At 41.9% G+C, this 21620-nt stretch overlaps 1 protein-coding gene across 4 annotated transcripts in view; it reads right to left on the bottom strand.

Moving 5' to 3' along the window:
* DNAAF9 (dynein axonemal assembly factor 9) overlaps positions 1–21620 on the bottom strand; it is a 117753-nt gene that overhangs the window by 63515 nt on the left and 32618 nt on the right. For 3 of the 4 annotated variants that reach the window (XM_024742976.1, XM_024742978.1, XM_024742977.1), the window contains 8 exons: positions 19722–19777; positions 17343–17478; positions 12153–12234; positions 11127–11163; positions 5159–5246; positions 3937–4013; positions 1938–1982; positions 1525–1570 (listed from right to left, as the gene is read on the bottom strand). In XM_024742976.1, the coding sequence (XP_024598744.1) occupies positions 1525–1570; positions 1938–1982; positions 3937–4013; positions 5159–5246; positions 11127–11163; positions 12153–12234; positions 17343–17478; positions 19722–19777 (567 nt within the window). The remainder of the gene's footprint in view (positions 1–1524; positions 1571–1937; positions 1983–3936; positions 4014–5158; positions 5247–11126; positions 11164–12152; positions 12235–17342; positions 17479–19721; positions 19778–21620) is intronic. The other variant, XM_024742975.1, reaches the window with a different exon arrangement.

Genomic DNA, 21620 nt, shown 5'->3' with positions numbered 1-21620 from the left:
CACAAGAGTCTAAGAAGAGAAGTCAGGGAAACTAAAGTCCAGCAAGGAGACAAAGTATTATTACCTAAATATCAGAAAGTATTTCCCAGTGTCTTAATAATGTCACAAAAAAGTCTCCATTAGCTCTAAAAGAACATCACCACAAAATACTGACAGAGACAGGGAGCAGGTATGTTATAAACACAGAAACTACTCACAACCTTAAAAAATTACCCATGTTGTATCACTCTCTGTAGATGAGATAACACTATGCTTGTCCCCTGGTGATGGCAGTGGGCATGCATTTGCACCAAGTCATCCACATCTGCCCACCCACTTCCCTGTGACCAAAAGCTCACTGAAATTAAGGTTCAGGCAGTAGCCACAGAATGGACTGAAGGTACAACTTGTACCCATATATACTACAACCAGAATCTTGGCTGGATGTCCACCATCCTCTTATGCATTGCTTGCCAATTTTCTTCATATCAGGATACACTGGGGTAAACAGAGGATTTGGATGTGGCTGGGAGCAACTGGTTTAGAAACCCTGGCTCCCCAAGACCATGCCAGCTCACCTCAGGGACCAATATTTCTGCATCTCTACACCCATTCCCTTGGCCCATTAGTTCTGCCTTCAGCACGTAGGTCAGAAAGCTCTGTTCTCACTACCCCACTTCACAGGAGACTCAGGCCCAGATTTTTTTTTTTTTTAATGTTAGTTTGTTTTTATTTTCATAAGCGCCTGTTAAATAAGGGCATAAGGACTTCCCCTGGTGGGGCAGTGGTTAAGAATCTGCCTGCCAATGCAGGGGACATGGGTTCAAGCCCTGGTCCAGGAAGATCCCACATGCCGCGGAGCAACTAAGCCCGTGTAACTACTGAGTCTATGCTCTAGAGCCCACGAGCCACAACTACTGAGCCCACATGCCACAACTACTGAAGCCCGTGCGCCTAGAGCCTGTGCTCCACAACAAGAGAAGCCACCGCAATGAGAAGCCCGTGCACCGCAACAAAGAGCAGCCCTTGCTCGCCCCAACTAGAGAAAGCTCGCGGGCAGCAACGAAGACCCAATGCAGCCATAAATAAATAAATAAATTTATTTTTTAAAAAAAGGGCATCAACACAGGCCTTGGAACACAGAGAAGCCACTGAAAACTTGGTCTGTGTTGAGGCAGGCTTGTCATCAGCTCCCATTTCCATGTGAGGTCAGAGAAACCTCAGCCACTTGGAGGAAGCCTTCCTAATCTCAGGAAGAGGTGTCTACCACCCCCACACCCTCACCACCCCCTTTCCCAGCTAAGACTCTGCACCCAAGGGGCACCTAGACATGGGAGTGTGGATGTGGTAAGCCTTGTACAGCTGCTGGACACCCTCAGAAAGCACAGGCTCACCACCACTGCAGCTGGAACAGTCCTGAAAGTAGACTAGTTTTCTCAGGTAAGGGGTGGGCTGCCTAAGACTCCCACCCACTCCTACCTCACCCCTTGTAGATGTCCTCTACAGGCCATTCCCTGCCAGCTGACCTGTAACAGCTCTGCTTACCGTCTTCACAAAGTATAAGCTATCTTCACTGTCCAGAGGCACAATTCTACAAGAGGAAATTGATGGGAGAGACATATATTAAATTTACAGTGTTCTCTTTTTTTCAACTTGGAAACAACTCACACTCAGATTTCTCTCAGGGATTTTCAAAACACTGGGTTGCATGTATGCAGAATTCCACTTGGAGGGAACTAGGTCCAGCCCCCAACCCACCCTAGTCTTTCAGTGGAAAGCATTCAGGGCAAAGGGCCTCAGCTGAGCACAGCCACCTCCAAGCTCAGCCCTGGAGTGATGCCACTGCCAGGTGTAGAAGGGTGAAAAGATCATCCATGCCAGCAGTTACAAGGTAGTTGCTCTTCATTTTGCTCCTAAAACTTGCCCCCAGTGAGGACACACCATAAACATATACTTACCTTCCCTGATTATTCACAGCATGTATATGAAAAGCCATCTTGGAGCTGTAGACCCAAAACAAAATAAAACAAAAGTCAGTCTGCTTTTGTGACCACTGTGTTGGCATCCTCCCCAGACACCTGCCACTGCAATGCACCTGTGCTGGGCTCTCACAGCCACGAGTGAGGTGTGTGTCGTCCTTACCTGCCTTAGGGTATCATGCCATCAGCAAACATGGGGTCAGTGTCTGACTCCAGTCACGGCCCTGCCTCTGTGCAGATTCTCAGGGCTATCTTGACTCTTGAACAGAGCAGGAGAGAACTATGATTGCCATCCATGGCTGATTGAGAGTAAACCTCTATTTGCCCCAGGCCTCTGGCCCACAGCTTGACATATTCTCCTGCTCCTCCTCCTCTTCACCACCTTTGAAGTCAAGCTGCCAGCCCTGCTCGGAGTCAGACCGCTACCCACAGTCAACTGCTATGTAATAATGGGCATGGTCAGGCCTTCAGAACTGAGGAATAACCAGAAAACCCTTTTGGCATCAACTCTTTTTGTAAAAGAAAGTTTCTAAATTGAATTAAATTTAATTTTTTTGCATTAACAAGTACTGGTCAGTCATATGCTAACTTCCCGTGTTCCTCTTGGGAGAAGATTTGCTAATTTGGTGCAGTTTGAGGGAAGTGACCATGTGAAGAGAAGGAAGTGGGGCTCTTGGGTGGAGGGCTGGCCCTGGAAGACTCTCCTCCTATTGCCTGGAATGTATTCTCTTCTCGTTCTTTCCTCCAGCCAGGGTGGTACACCCCATGCATAGGAGGCCATGGGATTGAGAGTGTGGCCTGCCCTAGAAAGGCAGAGTGGGCTAGGCAAGGCCCCGAGGACAGGAGGAATGGAATGACTTTGTCAGCCATGCCGATGATAAGAGAGGAGAACCCACTGAGACAGCAGCTACCATTCACTTGCCCAATCACTCTACAGGGCAGGAAGATGATGAAACAGATGCACAGAGAGCTCCCTATCTTGCCCAAGGTCACACAGCTGGAAAGCAAAGAAGCTTCCTTAAACTCAGGTCTCCCAGGAACAGACAGTTCAGGTCAGCACACAGCCTTAAGGGACCAAATTTCCTCTAGCCCTCCCCTCTCGTGGTCAGAGCTACAAGATTCAGAAGACCCAGAAGAAAGGAAAAGAAACCTGAAGCAAGCCTACAGCTTTGCACCAAAGAGTTCTGGTTCTTTCCTACACTCCTGGAGCTATAGCAATAGAATTCTTCTTGTTAGATCATTAACTAACTTAGTTTTCCAAATGTTCCTTCTCACTACCCAGGGCGGCAGATGTAAGAAAATGTGGGGTATGGAACTGAGGTACCACAGGGCACATCCCAGAAGTGTCCTTAAAGAAACTCTCTGATATTGGTGTCTTTTGTCTCCTTCGCAAAAAAGTACACCAAGTCGTCCTCGTATGGGACAGAAGCTTGAGTGGACTGGGTTCAAGAAGGTTTAGCTATGGACAAAGACTAAACAGAGATACACTGTGATATGCCAGGACATGTGTGATGGGAAGACTGCCAGGAAGCCAAATTCCCAGACCTTCTAGACCCTGAGACATGGCCAGGCTCAGGGGTTTCTACCATCTGAGAGGCAGATGAGGCTCAGGGCAACTCTCTTCTAAGCAGTGACCATCTTCATGTGCCCAGGGCCCCTAATCCTAACAAACCTCACCACTCATGTCCCCAGCTTCATCTTTCTAACCTCTGAACCCAGGTCTGTCAGTTCTAATACTGATCTGCTTCCCATTCCAGCCTCAGGCAGTGTGTCTGACTCTCAAACAGTTCCTCCATCCTTGGCTCCTTGGCCTCTCAAATAAAACCCTGATCATGAATGACTCTCCTTCACATATCTTATTGATTTACTGGAACATTTCTCAAAGGGGAGACAGAATATCAAATACAAAGGAGAAAAGGGTTTTTAAAACACAAACATTAAAGAAAAGCTTTTATAGACAATATCAGCTATTGCTTACTGTAGGGCTGCCTTAAACTGCATCAACTCAAAGGAATTTAACCCAGATCCAAAGGTCTGCTCAGCTACCTCCTTGGCCTGTAAAATCAGTAACAAAACAGAGACAATTAGCTTTCACAGCAGGAAAGAATACACTTAGAAGGGCCCTTCTCACATATGGCCAGGAGAACACTTCCCATCCCCTCTAAGTGACTACTTTGTATACATCAATAGATTAAAGTGAAAACATCTTGTCAGGGGAAACAGGAGCCTGCTTTATTCGGGCTGGGTTCACATGAAAACACTTCATTCAGGCAGGTGGGCACTGGAACCTGATCTGGTGACCTGTAACCAGCTGGGACGGTGCCATTGTGAGGCCTGGAAAAGCGCTTTCTCCTCCCCTCGAGATATCACTGCCCTCAGTGTTTCTGCCCAGATGCTAAGCACATTCAAATAACTAAAGTTATAAAAAATCAGTTAAAAAACAAAGGTGCAGAACTGATACTGAAGAATAACCTACTGTTTTGCATAAACTTTCAGCTAAAGGGCTGAGAAATCCCAAGTACAGGGGGAATCAAGTTCAGTGAGGAGGGAAGATGGCAAGGAACTGGTGACAAGGAACTGGTGACTAGGCGATAGTCTCTTTGATATCTACAACACAACCTTTCCAATGTCAAATGGCTTGATTCAGGAAAGGTCCTATTGGCACTGGGAGGCATCAAGCCAACTCGTTCTCATCTGTCACTGGGTCAGATATAGAATCCAACTCAGCACAGCAGGTTAACCACAAAACAGCAAGGAAGTAAACGGTCAGAGAAAGGGAACACATGTGCCTGTCTAGGAAAGACAAGTTAGAATTTCTAATCTTTAGTTAATTTTTTAAAACACAGAATTATAGGAAATAAAACTATGTAGCTCAAAATCAACTTATCTAACTTTATTAAAATTCACAGAACAATCTATATTTTTCTTTATTTTTTAACTTTTGAAAGACTTTAAAAAAACTACTAAGTAAAACAATATACTACAGAATGATTTTTTTTTTAACAGAACCAGATATCTACAAAGAAGTGCTGATTAGCTGTCATTCATAAGACAAGCTCAGCACACTAAAGGCAACTCTTTGGTGCCCAAGTTCACACACAAAATTAAGTACTATAAGGTGTCCAAATTAAAAATAGATCGATAAAAAGTTTCACATTAAAATAACTACTAAGGAAAGAGAAATGCGGTATTTAAATTACCTTTGTTAGACTGGAAGTTTTAGCATAACATGCAATGGCAGCCAAAACAGCCTCAATAACAGCAGCATATACCTGTGACAAAAGCCTACTTTAAAAACAAAAAATAAGGGTTAACTACAGCATCACAAGGTTTCATCAAAAGCTGCGTGCACATAAATGACATTCTCTAAGAAACAGATTTTTAAACAGAATGAGAAAAGTATAATAACAGAACTTGTTGATTTCTAGACCTTTTAAAAGCTATATGCCCCATTCCAATTTTTACTTTGCTCTTGTTAAACCATGATAAGAACCACCTTTTCTTAATTCTGCTCAAAAGACCAACCTTCCCTGTTTGTGATCCAACAGAAGAAAACTATGTAGACTCCCTGACCCTCTACGAGGACCCGAAAGGTATCATGACACAGACTTGCTGCTTTTCCAGGAACCAACCACAGCACACCTTCAAGTCGTCTCCTCCCCAGGCCTGCTAAGGGCTGGCTGCTACTGGAACCTCAGGGTGGGACCCCTCAGGGGGCAAAAGAGATTATCCAATTGAAGAGAAGACTCGCTCCACTTAAACGAAAAAAATTTTTTTTAAATTGGGGTATAGTTGCTTTACAATGTTCTGTTAGTTTCTGCTGTACAGTGAAGTGAATCAGCTATACATATACATATATCCCCTCTTTTTTGGATTTCCTTCCCATTTAGGTCACCACAGAGCACTGAGTAGACTTCCCTGTGCTATACAGCAGGTTCTCATTAGTTATCTGTTTTGTTTAGTTTTTTTAAAATTTTATTTATTTATTTTTGGCTGTGTTGGGCCTTTGTTGCTGCACACGGGCTTTCTCTAGTTGCAGCGAGTGGGGACTACTCTTGGCTGCAGTGTGTGGGCTTCTCACTGTGGTGGCTTCTCTTGTTGCAGAGCACCGGCTCTAGGTGGGCAGGCTTCAGTAGTTGTGGCACATAGGCTCATTAGTTGTGGCTCGCAAGCTCAGTAGTTGTGGCTTATGGGCTCTAGAGCACAGGCTCAATAGTTGTGGCACATGGGCTTAGTTGCTCTGCGGCATGTGGGATCTTCCTGGACCAGGGCTTGAACCCGTGTCCCCTGCACTGGCAGGCAGATTCTTGGCCACTGCACCACCAAGGAAGCCCTAGTTATCTGTTTTATACATATTAGTGTATATATGTCAATCCCAATCACCCAGTTCATCCCCCACCTTTCCCCACCCCCGCCTTGGTGTCCATACGTTTGTTCTCTATGTCTCTTTTTCTGCCTTGCAAACAGGTTCATCTGTACCATTTTTCTAGATTCCACATACACGTGTTAATATATATTTGCTCTTCTCTGAGTTACTTCACTCTGTATGACAGTCTCTAAATGCAAATTAATAGCCGGAGACCACTTTCTAAATAGCTCACCTGATCTAGAGAATAGAGTATGCTTTTGAGGGGAAGCATCCCCTGCTCCTGCCCAACTTTGCGCTTCCTATCTGACTTCACACTTCCCAAAGACATTATAAGGTTTTTTTCTTGGGACTTCCCTAGTGGCGCAGTGGTTAAGAATCCGCCCGCCAATGCAGGGGACACGGGTTCGAGCCCTGGTCCAGGAAGATCCCACATGCCGCGGAGCAACTAAGCCCGTGGGCCACAACTACTGAGCCACAACTACTGAGCCCGCGAGCCACAATTACTGAGCCCGAGTGCCACAACTACTGAGCCCACGTGCCACAACTACTGAAGCCTGAGTGTCTAGAGCTCGTGCTTGGCAACAAGAGAAGCCACCACAATGAGAAGCCCACACACCACAGCGAAGAGTAGCCCCTTATCACCGCAACTATAGAAAGCCAGCGAGCAGCAACGAAGACCCAACACAGCCAAAAATAAATAATAAATAAATTTATTTAAAAAGGAAGGTTTTTTTTCTTTGCCAGACAAGGAATGCCATGAAGATTCCTAGAAAATCCAAGTCTGGTTCCCTTTTGGGCAGGGTTTCTCAATCTCTGCATTTTGGGCCAGCTAATTCTTTGTTGAGAGGTCTTCCCTGTGCATTATAGGATGTTGAGAAGCATTCCTGGCCTCTCAGTAGTAACCTCAGTTATGACAAGCAAAAATGTCTCCAGACACTGCCAAACATCCCTGGGGATGGGGGGTTGGGGAGGGACTGGTGGCAGTAATGTGGTAGAACTGCTCTCGGTTGAGAACCATTGCCTTAGGGGAAGGAGACCCAGGGTCTTATTAGGATAATTACAGAGAGAAGGGGCTCATCCACAAGGCCTCAAAGGCAAGGGAGGGGTTTGGAAAGTAACTGCCTTATCTAAGAATATGTTTATTTTTAAGCCTGAGAATCTTGTAACAGGTAAAGGAAGGCAAAAGGGAACAGGGAAGCGCAAATTCTGACTCCACTGTTGGTTCTGTTTCTTTTACTTTAAACTTTGCTTTTCATTGCTTTTGTTATTATTATAATCACTATCTATAGCTGTAAGCATACATAATGGCCTGCCACAGGGAACCCTGACCCTCTGCCTGACTGTTAAACTAAAAGGCCTTTGTTCAGCTCACAGAGAGACATCCTGACCCTGCCCACCTGTGAATGGCTGCAGAAAAGAAGAAATTAACACAACCCCTTCCCAGTGCAGAAGATATTCTTCAAGACAAATGGCCTTTTTACCTTTCTGCTTCACCACCTCTCCCTCTCTGATTCTATAAAAGAAACTGGCATCCAAACCCCGGTAAGATGGTTATTTGGCCACCTTCTTGGTCTGCTGAATAAAGTCTCTACTCCTTGCCTCAACACCTCGTCTCCCGATTTATTGGCCTGTTGTGCGGCGAGCAGAGCAAGCTTGGACTCAGCAACAGTTTGATAGCAGGAAGAACACAGAAATGATCTGGTCTAACACTCTCATCTTACAGAAGAAACAAGTAGGGCCTGTAGAGGAACTCAGGTCTGCTCTCAGCCTGGTGCCTTTCCATTGTGCCACATCACACTGCCAACACCTTCAATTTCCTCCTTGGCTCTCACACCACACCTCTGCAATGCAGGTAAGAGATTTGAATAAGGTAGAAGAAAAAGAGAAACAACACATAACAAAATGACAGCTCCAAGGTTCAACATATCCTGAAGATTGCTGACCAGGCCATGGCAGAGGGGTATGTCCTGGTAGGTAGGTAAGTGCCCGTCAGGGACACTGCCAAACAGCTTGGCCACTTCCAGGTATGACAAGAATCCTCCACATCTCAACACTAAGGGCAAAGATTTATAGAGGCCAAAGACATATAAAGATATCCTTACTCCCTCCCTCACCCAGCTTAATTCAAACATCACTCAGTACCAACACTGGTTCAGGCCAACCCTCTGCTTGGCCTTGTCCTATACAGACCCTCAGGCATGAGTTCAGTACAAAGCTATCTGGCTTCTGACTCATAGAAAGGCCTGGACAGGAGGCCTGAGACCCATGATTAGGGAAGGGCCTGCTCTATGCCTGGATGGTGCTGCTGTTGCCTTCAGTAGGACTCCATTAGGCCCCAATTCCACCAGCCCTGTGACTTAACAAGTCTCCTGATGTGGGCCCAAGCACCTCTCAACACCAGTCCCTGAAGTAGAGCACCAGTGACTTTGGTTTAAGCAAAATGTCTATGGGTCTAGAATGAGGGTCCAGGGCAATGGCTAAGCACAGCTGGCATAGAAACACAAACAGGTACAAAGTAAGACTATACATATCCACCAACACATGAGAATGTGGTTGACTTGCTGCTAACGTAAAGAAAACCCACACACAAAAATTGTATACACACTACAATTACAGCTACACAAAACCTATATGTATAATTTAAAAAAAAACAACAAAAAGATACACATTAAGATACTAATGTGTGGGGCTTCCCTGGTGGCGCAGTGGTTAAGAATCCACCTACCAATGCAGGGGACACAGGTTTAAACCCTGGTCCGCAGGGGACACGGGTTTGAGCCCTGGTCCAAGAAGGTCCCACATGCCATGGAGCAACTAAGCCCATGTGCCACAACTACTGAAGCCTGCGTGCCTAGAGCCCATGCTCTGCAACAAGAGAAGCCACCGCAATGAGAAGCCCACACTCACTGAAGCCCGCTTAAATGAGATTGCCCACTGCAATGAGGAGTAGCTCCCGCTCACCGCAACTAAAGAAAGCCCGTGCGCAGCAACAAAGACTCAATGCAGCAATCAATCAATATATTAAAAAAAAGAGATACTAACGGGTCGTGTCTAAGAAGAGGAATTATGGTTAATCTTATTTTTTTTTCCTCATTTCTCAAATTTTCAAGTGTGATTATATTACTTTATATTTTTCCAACAGAGCCTTATGGGTTCTACCCTAGAGATTCTGATTCAGTAGTTCTGAGAACTACTATAGCCTGAGAAATGTATCTTTTTAAAAAGATCCTTAAATGATTCTCTGTGGCCTGTCACTGTTAGCCTTTGGGAAGCACAGACCTAACTAGTTTATGCTAGGATATTTAATTAGGTAATAACAGAACTCTATTACCTTCATAATTCTGAAAGAAAATTCCTTTACGGAATTCAGAAATTCCTGCATTATTATGGACTGATTACATCCTCCCAAAATTCATATGGAACCCGTAATCCCCAGTGTGACTATATTTGGAGATAGGGCCGGGCCTTTAAAAGGTAATTCAAGTTAAAGGAGGTCATAAAGTGTGGGCTCCTAATCCAGTAGGATTGGTATCCTTATAAGAGGAAGAGATGCCAGGGACTTCCCTGGTGGTTCAGTGGTTAAGAATCCGTCTTGCAATGCAGGGGACACGGGTTCTATCCCTGGTCGGGGAACTAAAATCCCACATGCCATGGGGCAACTAAGCCCACGTGCCACAATCAGAGAGCCCGTGTGCCACAACTAGAGAGAGAGAAGCCCACATGCCACAACTAGAGAGAAGCCTGTGCACCTCAACGAAAGATCCCATGTGCCAATGCAGCTAAAATATAAATAAATATTTAAAAAAAAAAAAAAAAGGAAGAGGCACCAGAGATCTTTCTCTCTCTCCATGTAAGCACAACACTAAGAAGGTGTGGTCTGCAACTCAAGGAGAGAAGCCTCACCAGAAACCAACTCTGCTAGTACCTAGATCTTGGACTTCTAGTCCCCAGAATTGTGAGAAAATAAATTCTGTTGTTTAAGCCACACAGTCTGTGGTAATTTGTTACGGTAGCCCAAGCAGACAAGCATTAATGAGTTTACTTCTTGTCTTTGGTTTCCTGCTACACTGGGGGGCGGGGGGTGGGGGGCGGGAGAGAAGTCAACACTAGGCCCTTTCTAGAGAGTTGCATGGCCTGAGTTGAGACCCTAGCTCTGTTCCATAAGTCTCAGTGTCAAATTCAGAGGAAACACCTCTCAGACCAGATGTGGTTTCACACAGGTTCTACCAATGGGTTTCAGGATGTTTTAATTTTTGGAAAGCCCTATTAAAAAATGCACTATATAGAAAATATATTAAGAAGCGTTATGCCACTTAAATGCATGGGTGTGCAGGCAGGAAGTCTCTGAGTCTGGAGAGAGGAGCAGATGGCAAACCTGGCAGTGTCTCTAGCCTAGACTTCAAGATGAAAGACAGGGGCTGGGACATTCTGGGAGACTACACAGCTCTACTTTACTTACTTATTTTACTTATTTATTTATTTATTTACTTATTTGGCTGCATTGGGTCTTAGGTGCAGCAACGTGGACTCCAGAGAGCACAGCCTCGGTAGTTGTGGTGCGGGCTTATTTGCCCTGCAGCATGTGGGGATCTTAGTTCCACAACCAGGGATAGAACCCACGTCCTCTGCATTGGAAGGTGGATTCTTAACCACTGGGCCACCAGGAACGTCCCTTTGCTCACCTCTTAAGCCAAATGTCCTACCCAATGCTGATCTCAAAAGGAGGTAAATGGGACAATCTCAACATCTGAGTAACTCAATGTGAGAAAGAAAAAAATGTAATAGAAATGAAGACTTACATTTGTTCAGTTTTCTTGGGCAGTTTGTTGTCATCTCCTGTGAAAGAGGACCATGTATTAAGAATGTGACAAGATTACAGGAGATGCAAACACTTTCACAAGGAGGCTAGAATTTCTTAATTTTTTTTTTTTTTTTAGAATTTCTTAATTTGAAGATGTCAAGAACTACATTTTTTTCTTTTGAGTTAAATACTGTACAAGCACAAACAACAGTGAAACCTAGCTTCTGCCAGTATCCTCCCAGACCATCATCCCTGACACTGACCTTGACAACCAATCAGCATCACCACTAAACACGAGAGAAGACATGTAGAATCTTCATCTCTGGAATGTTTTTGCTTTTATTTTTAAATTTTTAAATTAGGAGGTATAAGTAAGCAGGCTCAGTTCTGCCTCTTTCTTCATCTCCTTAATTATCCAACCCAAGTCATGCTTCTTTCAGAGTTTCCTGGCTTATATAACAATGCTCAGGAGAAGATCTGGTTTCTGATGTACTCTCCTCTGTGGAACAGTGCTGGGACCCTCATTCATTCAAGAGTTCTTCTCTGTGTCTCTTTGGATGTCTGCAGCTTCTGGTTACCCCAGCAAAGAGGATAGTCTCAGTCAGCCTAGCCTTTCTGAATGGCTCCTCAGCATAGAGCACTTGCTCCTGTCAATGTTCCCAGCTTATGGGTACCCTTCTACCATGGCTCTTCCTCACTAGAACAACAGGCACCTGGCTGAGTCATCCAAACTCCCATTGCAGCCCATATCTCCTCCTGCTATCTCCAACTACAGCTGACGCATCTTTGCCTTCCCTCTGATACCAAGCACTTGGTCTCACTCATGATTGGACCTAATATATATTGAGCTGATAATTATTCCTCCTGAAATACATTGTGAGAAATGTGTTAGGCACATCAACAAGGAATTACAGGCTACAAAATGAGTTTCTGAGGAAAGTAGTAAATCTCAAGTCCACTTCTAGTTCATGGGAGAAACTTTTCATTACATAAGTTGATGAGATGACAACTTACATGGACTTACCCAAGTAAGGAACATGAGTAGCTCCAAAAAAGTATGTTCTTGAACAAGCAAGGGGTCCCTTTGGTGAAACACACTGTACTACCTGGATATCAGAAAAAAAAAAAAAAAAAAGTAAAAAAGGAGCAGGGACTTAAGTGTGTACTGTTAGAGAAACAAAAAGTGTATAGTTAATAGAAATCCATTTTATTTTACCAACAGCTGATTTATTATTTTTTAAACACATAGGGGAAAAGGTCACCTTTTTTTTTTTGGTGGTACGCGGGCCTCTCACTGTTGTGGCCTCTCCCGTTGCGGAGCACAGCCTCCGGACACGCAGGCTCGGCAGCCATGGCTCACGGGCCCAGCCGCTCTGCGGCATGTGGGACCCTCCTGGACCGGGGCATGAACCCGTGTCCCCTGTATCAGCAGGGGGACTCTCAACCACTGCGCTACCAGGAAAGCCCAAAAGGTCACCTTTAATTGTTGTTTTTCCAAAGGTATCTTGTGTGTGTTTTATAACTTTGGCTACATTGTGAGGCTGCTGTTGGGTCAGCCCAGGATGCTAAAGAATTAACAACTTAGAAAGAAAAGAAGACAAAATGTGCTTGGGTTTTGACTGTCATTAATGTTTAGTGCAGAACTTTCACAGTTTGGACCTTGGCTGACATGATATGCACATGTGGGAAGGCAGCTACAAATTCAGGAAAGGAGGTGATACCCAGGTTCCCACCTTCACTTGTATTTTATCTCTGTACACAGGCCATCCAGAAGAGAAAATAAGTTCTCTAGATTTTTAAATTCTTATTTTTCTTCCCTGCTTAGTTGTTCATTTATACAGATGGAAATGGATGTCCTTTTCTCTTTTGAAAATCCAACAATCTCATCAGGGTTCCTAGGATAGTAGGTACAAAATGCAAAAATGCTACCACAAGAAATAGAGGAAAGGAAATTAGCACAGTATCTTATTTTTTTTTAATTAATTAATTAATTTATTTATGGTTGCATTGGGTCTTTGTTGCTGCGCAAGGGCTTTCTCTAGTTGCGGTGAGCGGGGGCTACCCTTCATGAGGTGTGCAGGTTTCTCATTGCGGTGGCTTCTCTTGTTGCACAGCACTGGCTTTAGGTGTGCAGGCTTCAGTAGTTGTGGCTCACGGGCTCTAGAGCGCAGGCTCAGTAGTTGTGGCGCATGGGCTTAGTTGCTCCATGGCATGTGGGATTTTCCTGGACCAGGGCTCAAACCCGTGTTCCCTGCATTGTCAGGCAGACTCTCAAGCACTGTGCCATTAGGGAAGCCTAGCACAGTATCTTAAAAACAGCTAAATATGACACAAATATTCATTCCTTCTATTTTACTCCATTAAGGAAGTCACAAGAGAATATATGGCATTTTTCTGTAATCCAAGTTATAGATTTGAAATAAAAATGTAATTCTGACTAATCTAAACTATACCATAGTGAATATGATCAATACTGTCATGATCCTAAATGAAAAATCATGTATATAATTCTAATTGTTGGTTAATAGGCTTATTTCCTCAAAACATGTTCCTTGGATTTCCAAATTTTCCCTAAGTAAAGGTTTTTTTTAAGGTGCCATGTATTTCAAACCTGCTTCCTTAGATGAGGTCACAAACTTATGTAAGCCTATATTAACATCAAATTTATTGATGTTTAGATACAACTGACAAGGGATTAATCTCCAAAATATACAAACAGCTCATACAGCTCAATATCAAAAAAACAAACAACACAATCCAAAAATGGGCAGAAGACCTAAACAGACATTTCTTCAAAGAAGACATACAGATGGCCAAAGGGCACATGAAAAGATGCTCAACATCAGTAATTATTAGAGAAATGTAAATCAAAACTACAATGAGGTATCATCTCACACTGGTCAGAATGGCATCATCAAAAAGTCTACAGGGGCTTCCCTGGTGGCACAGGGGTTGAGAGTCTGCCTGCTGGGGCAGGGGGCGCGGGTTCGTGCCCCGATCTGGGAGGATCCCGCGTGCCACGGAGTGGCTGGGCCCGTGGGCCGTGGCCGCTGGGCCTGTGCGTACGGTGCCTGTGCTCCGCAACGGGAGAGGCCACAGCAGTGAGAGGCCTGCGTACCGCAAAAAAAAAAGTCTACAAATAATAAATACTGGAGAGGGTGTGGAGAAAAGGGAACCCTCCTACACTGTTGGTGGGAATGTAAATTGGTGCAGCCACTATGGAGAACAGTATGGAGGTTCCCCAAAAAACTAAAAATAGAGCTAGCATGTGATCCAGGAATCCCACCCCTGGGCACATACTGGAGAAAACCATAATTTGAAAAGATACAATGCACCCCAATGTTCATTGCAGCACTATTTACTGTAGCTAAGACATGGAAACAACCTAAATGTCCATCAACAGATGAATGGATAAAGAAGATGTGGTATATAAATACAGTGGAATACTACTCAGCCAAGAAAAGGATGAAATAATGCCATTTGCAGCAACATGGGTGGACCTAGAGATGATCATACTAAATGAAGTAAACCAGAGAGAGAAAAAGATAAATACATATGATATTATATGTGGAATCTAAAAAAAAAAAAAATACAAATGAACTTATTTCCAAAACAGAAAGAGACTCACAGGCATAGAAAACAAATTCATGGTTATCAAAGGGAAAAGGGCGTGAGGGGAGGGATAAATTAGGAGGCTGGGATTAACATATACACACTACTATATATAAAATAGATAACCAACAAGGACCTACTGTATAGCACAGGGAACTATACTCAGTATTTTGTAATAACCTATAACGGAAGAGAATCTGAAGAATATGTGTGTGTGTGTGTGTGTGTGTGTGTGTGTGTGTGTGTGTATATATACACATACACACATATATATGTATAACTGAATCACTGTGCTATACACCTGAAACTAACACAATATTGTAAATCGACTATACTTGAAAAAAAATGTTATTGACATTTACATTAAAAAGGAAATTGGTACAACAGAATTTGCATGTGTAATGTAAAACTGCTCAGATAATCTGGATTTTCAGATTTAATATCACCTGTTAATTTGTAAATTATTCACAAATGGCACAGAAATGGAAAAGATAAGTACATCACCTTGAAACAGAGATGAATGAAGATGAAAGTTCATAACTAGGCCCCCCACCACCCCAGGACCAGGTCTCAGTAAGTTCCTTGACTTCATTAGGTTTTCATGTTTGTAAAATAAAGAACCCCAATTATTACAGAAAGTTGTAAAAATAACCTGCTACATTTTTGTTTTGGTAATAGACTATTTTTTTTTAGAGCAGTTTCAGGTTGACAGAAAGACTGATCCGAAAGCACAGAGAGTTCCCACATTATCTCCTGTCCTTCCCTCTGCCTCCACAATTTCCCCTATTATTTGTCTTGTAATATTATATTTGTTACAACTGATGAACTAATATTGATAAATTATTATTAACTAGAGTCCATAGTTTACATTAGGGTTCGCTCTTTGTATTGTACATTCTATGGGTTATACAAACGTATAATGACATGTGCCCATCATGACAATATCATACAGAATAGTTTCACTTCCCTAAAAATCCACTAAGATCCATCTATTCTCCCTTCTTCCCAAACTCCAGGCAACAACTGATCTTTTTACTGTCTCCATTTTTTTTTTTTTTTTTGGCTGCACCGCGTGGCTTGTAGGATCTTAGTTCCCCCGACCAGGGATTGAACCCAGGCCCTCGGCAGTGAGAGTGGCAGTGAGAGTGTGGAATCCTTAACCACTGGACCGCCAGGGAATTCCCTTTACTGCCTCCACTGCTGTACCTTTTCCAGAATGTCATATAGTGGGAGTCATATACTATGTAGCCATTAAAGATTGGCTTCTTTAACTTAGCAATATGCATTTTAGGTTCCTCCACGTCTTTTTGTGGCTTGATAGCTCTTTTTATCACTGAAACACAGTCCACTGTATGGATGTAACACAGTTTACTTATCTAGTCACTTGCTGAAGGACGTCTTGGCTGCTTCCAAGTTTCCAAGTTTTGGCAATTATGAAAAGTGATGTTATAAGAAAAAATTCCTTGTGTAGGTTTTTGTGTGGACCTAAGTTTTCAGCTCATTTGGGTAAATACCAAAGAGCATGACTGATGTTAAAAGTATGTTTAGTTTTGCAAGAAACTGCCAAACTGTCTTCCAAAGTGGCTGTACCATTTTGCATTCTCACCAGTAATGAATGAGAGTTTCTGTTGCTCCACATTTGGTGTTGTCAATGTTTCAGCCATTCTAAGGTGTGTAATGGATGGCTAAATTATTGCTCCAAACATTTTACAGCACCATCCTCACTGACTCTTCTACTAGTCTGTGAGATCCTTCGAGGCAAAGACCATGACTATATTTTCCATGCACCTAGCGCAGTGACTGGCACATAGTAGACACTCAATAATGATTACTGAGTTAATGACCGAAAGCCCTTTGGCTTTGGAGTCATACAGACCTAAAAACAGAAATTGGCTAAGTCATCCACAATGTGGGTGTGCACTGGGGTTGGTTTCTTTTTTTGCAATTTTTTTGAGATAAAATTCACTATTTTAAAGTATACCAAAAAAACGTACTGGTTTTATCATTGTGTTCTTTTGTCCTCCTTATTGTTCCAAGATTCCTTCTTTTTTTTTTTTTTTTTTTTTTTTTTTTATCATTTCTTCTTTGTTTTGACCAAACTTCCTTTAGTCATTCTTTTAGGGTAGGTCTGCTGGCAACAAATTCTCTTAGTTTTCTTTCATCTGAGCATGTCTTGATTACCCCTTCATTATTGAAGGAGGTTGTCACTGGATATAGATTTCTAGATGATAGTTCTCTTTTAACACTTGAAATGTAACAGTCAAGACATAACAAATTTAGGCTTGGAATGACTGTCTATTTTAAAGTTAATTAAAATTCTTATTCTACTGTTGATACTACTTGGATAACTGAAAGTTTGGTTCATGAAAGTATTTTTTTAACCTTTTCCCTTCAATATTTAAAAATTAAATATGATACTTTCAAATCATATCTAGTACTTATATAAAAATACACAGTCAGTTTGTGATCACTTTTCACACCAAAACAACTTCAAGTTCAAGGTTAAATCAATACACTAGTTGGAAAGGTTCCATTTATCCAGCTCCCCTCCTTCCTATTTGAAAATAAAACCAATTAAGCACCAGGTAGTCAAGCCACTCACCATGTGTTTGGCAAAGCTCCCGCTGGGACCAGTGCTGCGTACCAGGTGCCCTTCAGAAGGGAAGTTAAAGTTGCCAGCATTCAGGTTTTCTTGTGTGGAATGATTACCAAAGAGAACAAATGGCTGCCTATTAGGGCTAGAGTGGCAAATCAAAAACATGTAATTAGTGAAGAGATTACTGGCTAGGGAAACTTCCAAATGAGTGAGTTCTTGGGCTTCTCTGACTGTCATCCTGCGGTTTGAGCAAGGTGATTAGTACAGTCCACCTAATACTCCCTGCTGGTTGGGAAGAGATACCAGATTATCTTTGACTCCTCCTACTGACCCATAGGGACATAACTAAACCCAAGCCATGTTTATATTTTTAGCTTGTCCTGCTGCTTAAGGAGAAAGTTCTGTAAGTTTGCTGTCCATGATACAGAGATGGAGCAAAATCCCAGTTTTATACAATAGCATTTTGATAGAAATATACATTTTCAAGAATGATAGCAGTTGTGATACTCACACTGTAGACAAACAATAGAGCTGTTAACCATTCCCAAGTAGCTTTAGGAGGGAAGGAGGAAAGTGGGGTTGCAAATGTTCTCACCACCACACCTACCCATCCCTGCACCCATCCCTCTCTTCCCTCTTTCCTCTTGGCTGCAATGCTTCCTCAGAGTTTCCCTACTTTCCACTCTGCTTCCACTCTGCCCTCCTATAATCCATTCTCCACATTGCAGAGAAGATAATCTTTTAAACATTCAAAGCCTTTATTTTCAGGAGAAGGGCTGAAATCTTTCACATGGCCAACAAAGACTAACATGGTCTGGCCTGGCCAACTTCTTTAGCTCCATATAAGGCCACTCTCTCCCAACTTCCACACTCCAGCCAAACTCATCTTCTTTTATGTTCCTCAACACACATTTCTTTTATGTTCCTTACGTTCTCATCTCAGGACCACTGCTTTTGTCCCTTAATTATCTTTACTCATCATTCACATCTCATCTCCCCCCAGAGGTCAGCTCTCCAGTGTGGTCTTCACAGTACCATGTTCTTTTTTCCTTCAAGGCGTCAATCAGAGTTTGCAATTACATATTTCTTTGTGAGGTTGCTTGATTAATGTCTTATTTCTCCACCACACTATTCACTCCATGAGGGCAGAGACTGTGTCTGGTTTATTTTTAAATCATGTATCTCTTGCTTAGCATGTCACACCTATTTGTCAACAAATAGTCAATGACTAAAGGATATTTTAAAAAGATAGTTTCTGCTATGGATTGAATGTTGTGTTCTCCCAAAATTCAACATGTTAAAATCCTAACCCCCAAAGTGATGGTATTAGGAGGTAGGGATTTGGGGAGGTGATTAGGTCATAAGGATAGAGCCTTCACGAACAGGATTATAAAAGAAACTCTTATAAAAGAGGTTCCAGAGAGATCCCCCTTGCCCCTCCTGCTATATGAGGTTAGAGTGAAATGACACCCATCTATGAGAAAGTGGGCCCTCACCAGACACCAAATCTGCCAGTGCCATGATCCTGGACTTCCCAGTCTCCAGAACTATAATGGAGAAATAAATGTTTGTTGTTTATAAGCTACCCAGTCTATGGTATTTTTGTTACAGGAGCTAAAACAGACTAAGACAGCTTTCTTTATCCCATACCCTTTCCTTAAATTGCCCTTAGAGTATGTCATGTGGAAAATCCTTTGTATTTCTTCTCATTGTTCTTAAACATACTTCCTTAAGCTTCAGGCAAACTGGGGCTGTTAAAAGTAAAAATGACCCTGATTCTATTCTGATGCTAATTCAAGTTAAGTGAGACTCTGTGCAGAAAATGACTCTGAGTCCCAGCCAGGGTAGTCTGTCTCATTACCAGATTGGACAGCAGTTGGGGAAGAAAAGAAAGGAAAGATCTACTCGCATTTATCCATCAGAGGAAGTATCCGCTGCTGGGCCCTCCTGATTATCATTGCAAAAGAGATACTGAAGGAAACACCTCAAGAAAACAAATGCAGCAACCCTCATTGCTCCCATGTCTTCCTGGGGCTGGACCTTTATGCCCAATCCCTTTTACTTCCCAACAAGCCACTGTTGATCACTGCCCAGCCCTTGCACACTCTGCTTCCTCTAGCTTTGCTGGGTTACTGATGGAATAAAAAATTCCTTTCTTTAGATTTTAGCAAGTTACAATGTTTTAAAGGCCACCTTAATATAAAACTTTTTTTAATACAAAAATACAAAAGCAGTGAAACAGACAATTTTATAGAGTATGGATTTCTTACTCTGTGATGACTAAAGTCAACCCATATTTTCCTGACTCCAGCTTCTGTACTTAGATTCTCCCCCATTTCCACCCCCTTGTCAACAACCATTCAATTTCTTTCCCAAGAATCTTACCTATTTTCAGTTATATGACTGGAAATCATTCCATGACTAAAGTAACTTCTGAATGGCTAAAAAAGAAGTCAACATTATATATATTAAGATCACAATTTTATAAAACAATCACAAACCCATCATATATGCATGTATGTGTGTTTATAGTATGTGTGCGCGTGTGTGTGTGTGTGTGTGTGAGAGAGAGAGAGAGAGAGAGAGAGAGATGCATGTTTATAGATTGTTATAAGAACATGGGAGGACATATGTGGTGGATAACAACATGAATTTTGGGGATAGAAAGCAAACAAACAACAATTAGCAAAGAAAAAAAAAAAGATAAAAGGCTGCAAAAGAGAAAGAAAGGAAAAGGAAGGTAAAGAAAAATCCTTGTCAAATTTTACAGTTTTTAACTACTGAAAGGAAATTGGACAAACCACCATCTGTGTTCTAAGTTACTAACCATATAGGAATCTTTTTCTTCTATTAAATTTTTTTTTACATTTCCAATAATTAGAATTATGTTAATTCTATAAATTATAATATATATTAATTCTAGTATACTAATTTAAAATGAGTAATGAGGGAGAATCCAAGGGACTTAGAAGTACTGACAGAAGTTTCCCAGGAAACCACAGAAGTACTTCTCAGCTTTGAGGTGCATAGTGCTAGGCTAAACACTAATCAGACACTGATATGCAGGGTCTTTGTCAAGAGTTCAAAACTTCAAAAGGCAATTCTAATCCCCTTAAATAATGCTGATTGTTTCCCCCCCCATTAAATAAATAATATATGCTTATTTTAGAATACAATAAAAACCACCTACAATCTCTAAGAACTATTAACGTTCTGGTACATTTTCTTCAAATCTTTCTTCTATGGTATATTCATAGAATATATATAGATTGTACCAAAGTTTATTAAATAGTCCTTTATTCTTGGAAATTTATATTGCTACTAACTCTTATATCATAAATAATACTGTAATGAATAACTTTTCATAAATTTTATCTATAGCTCTGATTATTTCCTTAAGGCAAATCTGGAAAGGAAATTATAGGGTAAGAAGGCAAAACTATATTGCCAAATTGTTTTTCAAAAAAGTCTGATCAATGTACACTTCCACTTACAATATCTGAGTGTGCCTATCTCAGGGTAAGCACTGTCCAATAAATGTCCTTTTAAAAATATATTTGTCAAGTTGACAAACGAAAAATGGTACCTCGTTGTTGTTTTTATTTTATACCCCTTTGATTTTTAATGAAGTAGAATATTTCAGATATGTTCAATGGCCATTTGGACTCCGCTCTGGTAATTAACTGTTTATTTACATCCTCTGTATGTTTATCAATTGGAGTTTTGGAGTCTGTCTTACTGATTTGTAAAAACTCTTTATATATTAAAGGAATAACAGGTTTACCATGTGAACTGTGACAGGTAGTTAAATGTATTATCTCAAGTACAGTTGACCCTTGAACAACAAACGTTTTAACTGCACAGGTCCACTTATATGTGGATCTTTTAAAATAGTAAATACCACAGTAATATATGACAGGCAGTTGGTTGAATCTGTGGATGTGGAACCGCGGATGCCAAGGAACCGCAAATATGGAAGGTCTGCGTATAAGGAGGTGTTGTGTACACAAAGGGCTGGCTATAAGTTAAATGCAGATTGTCGACTGTGTGGAGGGTCTGGAGGGTCTGGGTCCCTAATGCCAGTGCTGTTCAAGGGTCAACTGTAATCCTAGTAACAACCTATGCAATTCATTCTATCATGATCCCCTCTTTACAGATGAGTTAGCTAATTTAATTAACTTGTCCCAGGTCACAGAGCTAGTGAGCTGCATAGTCAGGATTCTAACTGGATTTGGGAAAAAAAGATAAAATCAGATCCATATCTCACATCATATACACAAAAAA

Source organism: Neophocaena asiaeorientalis, unplaced genomic scaffold (genome assembly GCF_003031525.2).
Source record: "Neophocaena asiaeorientalis asiaeorientalis breed wild unplaced genomic scaffold, Neophocaena_asiaeorientalis_V1.1 scaffold82, whole genome shotgun sequence".
NCBI classification, from domain to species: Eukaryota; Metazoa; Chordata; class Mammalia; order Artiodactyla; family Phocoenidae; genus Neophocaena; species Neophocaena asiaeorientalis.
This window is presented reverse-complemented; position numbering and strand designations above follow the sequence as displayed.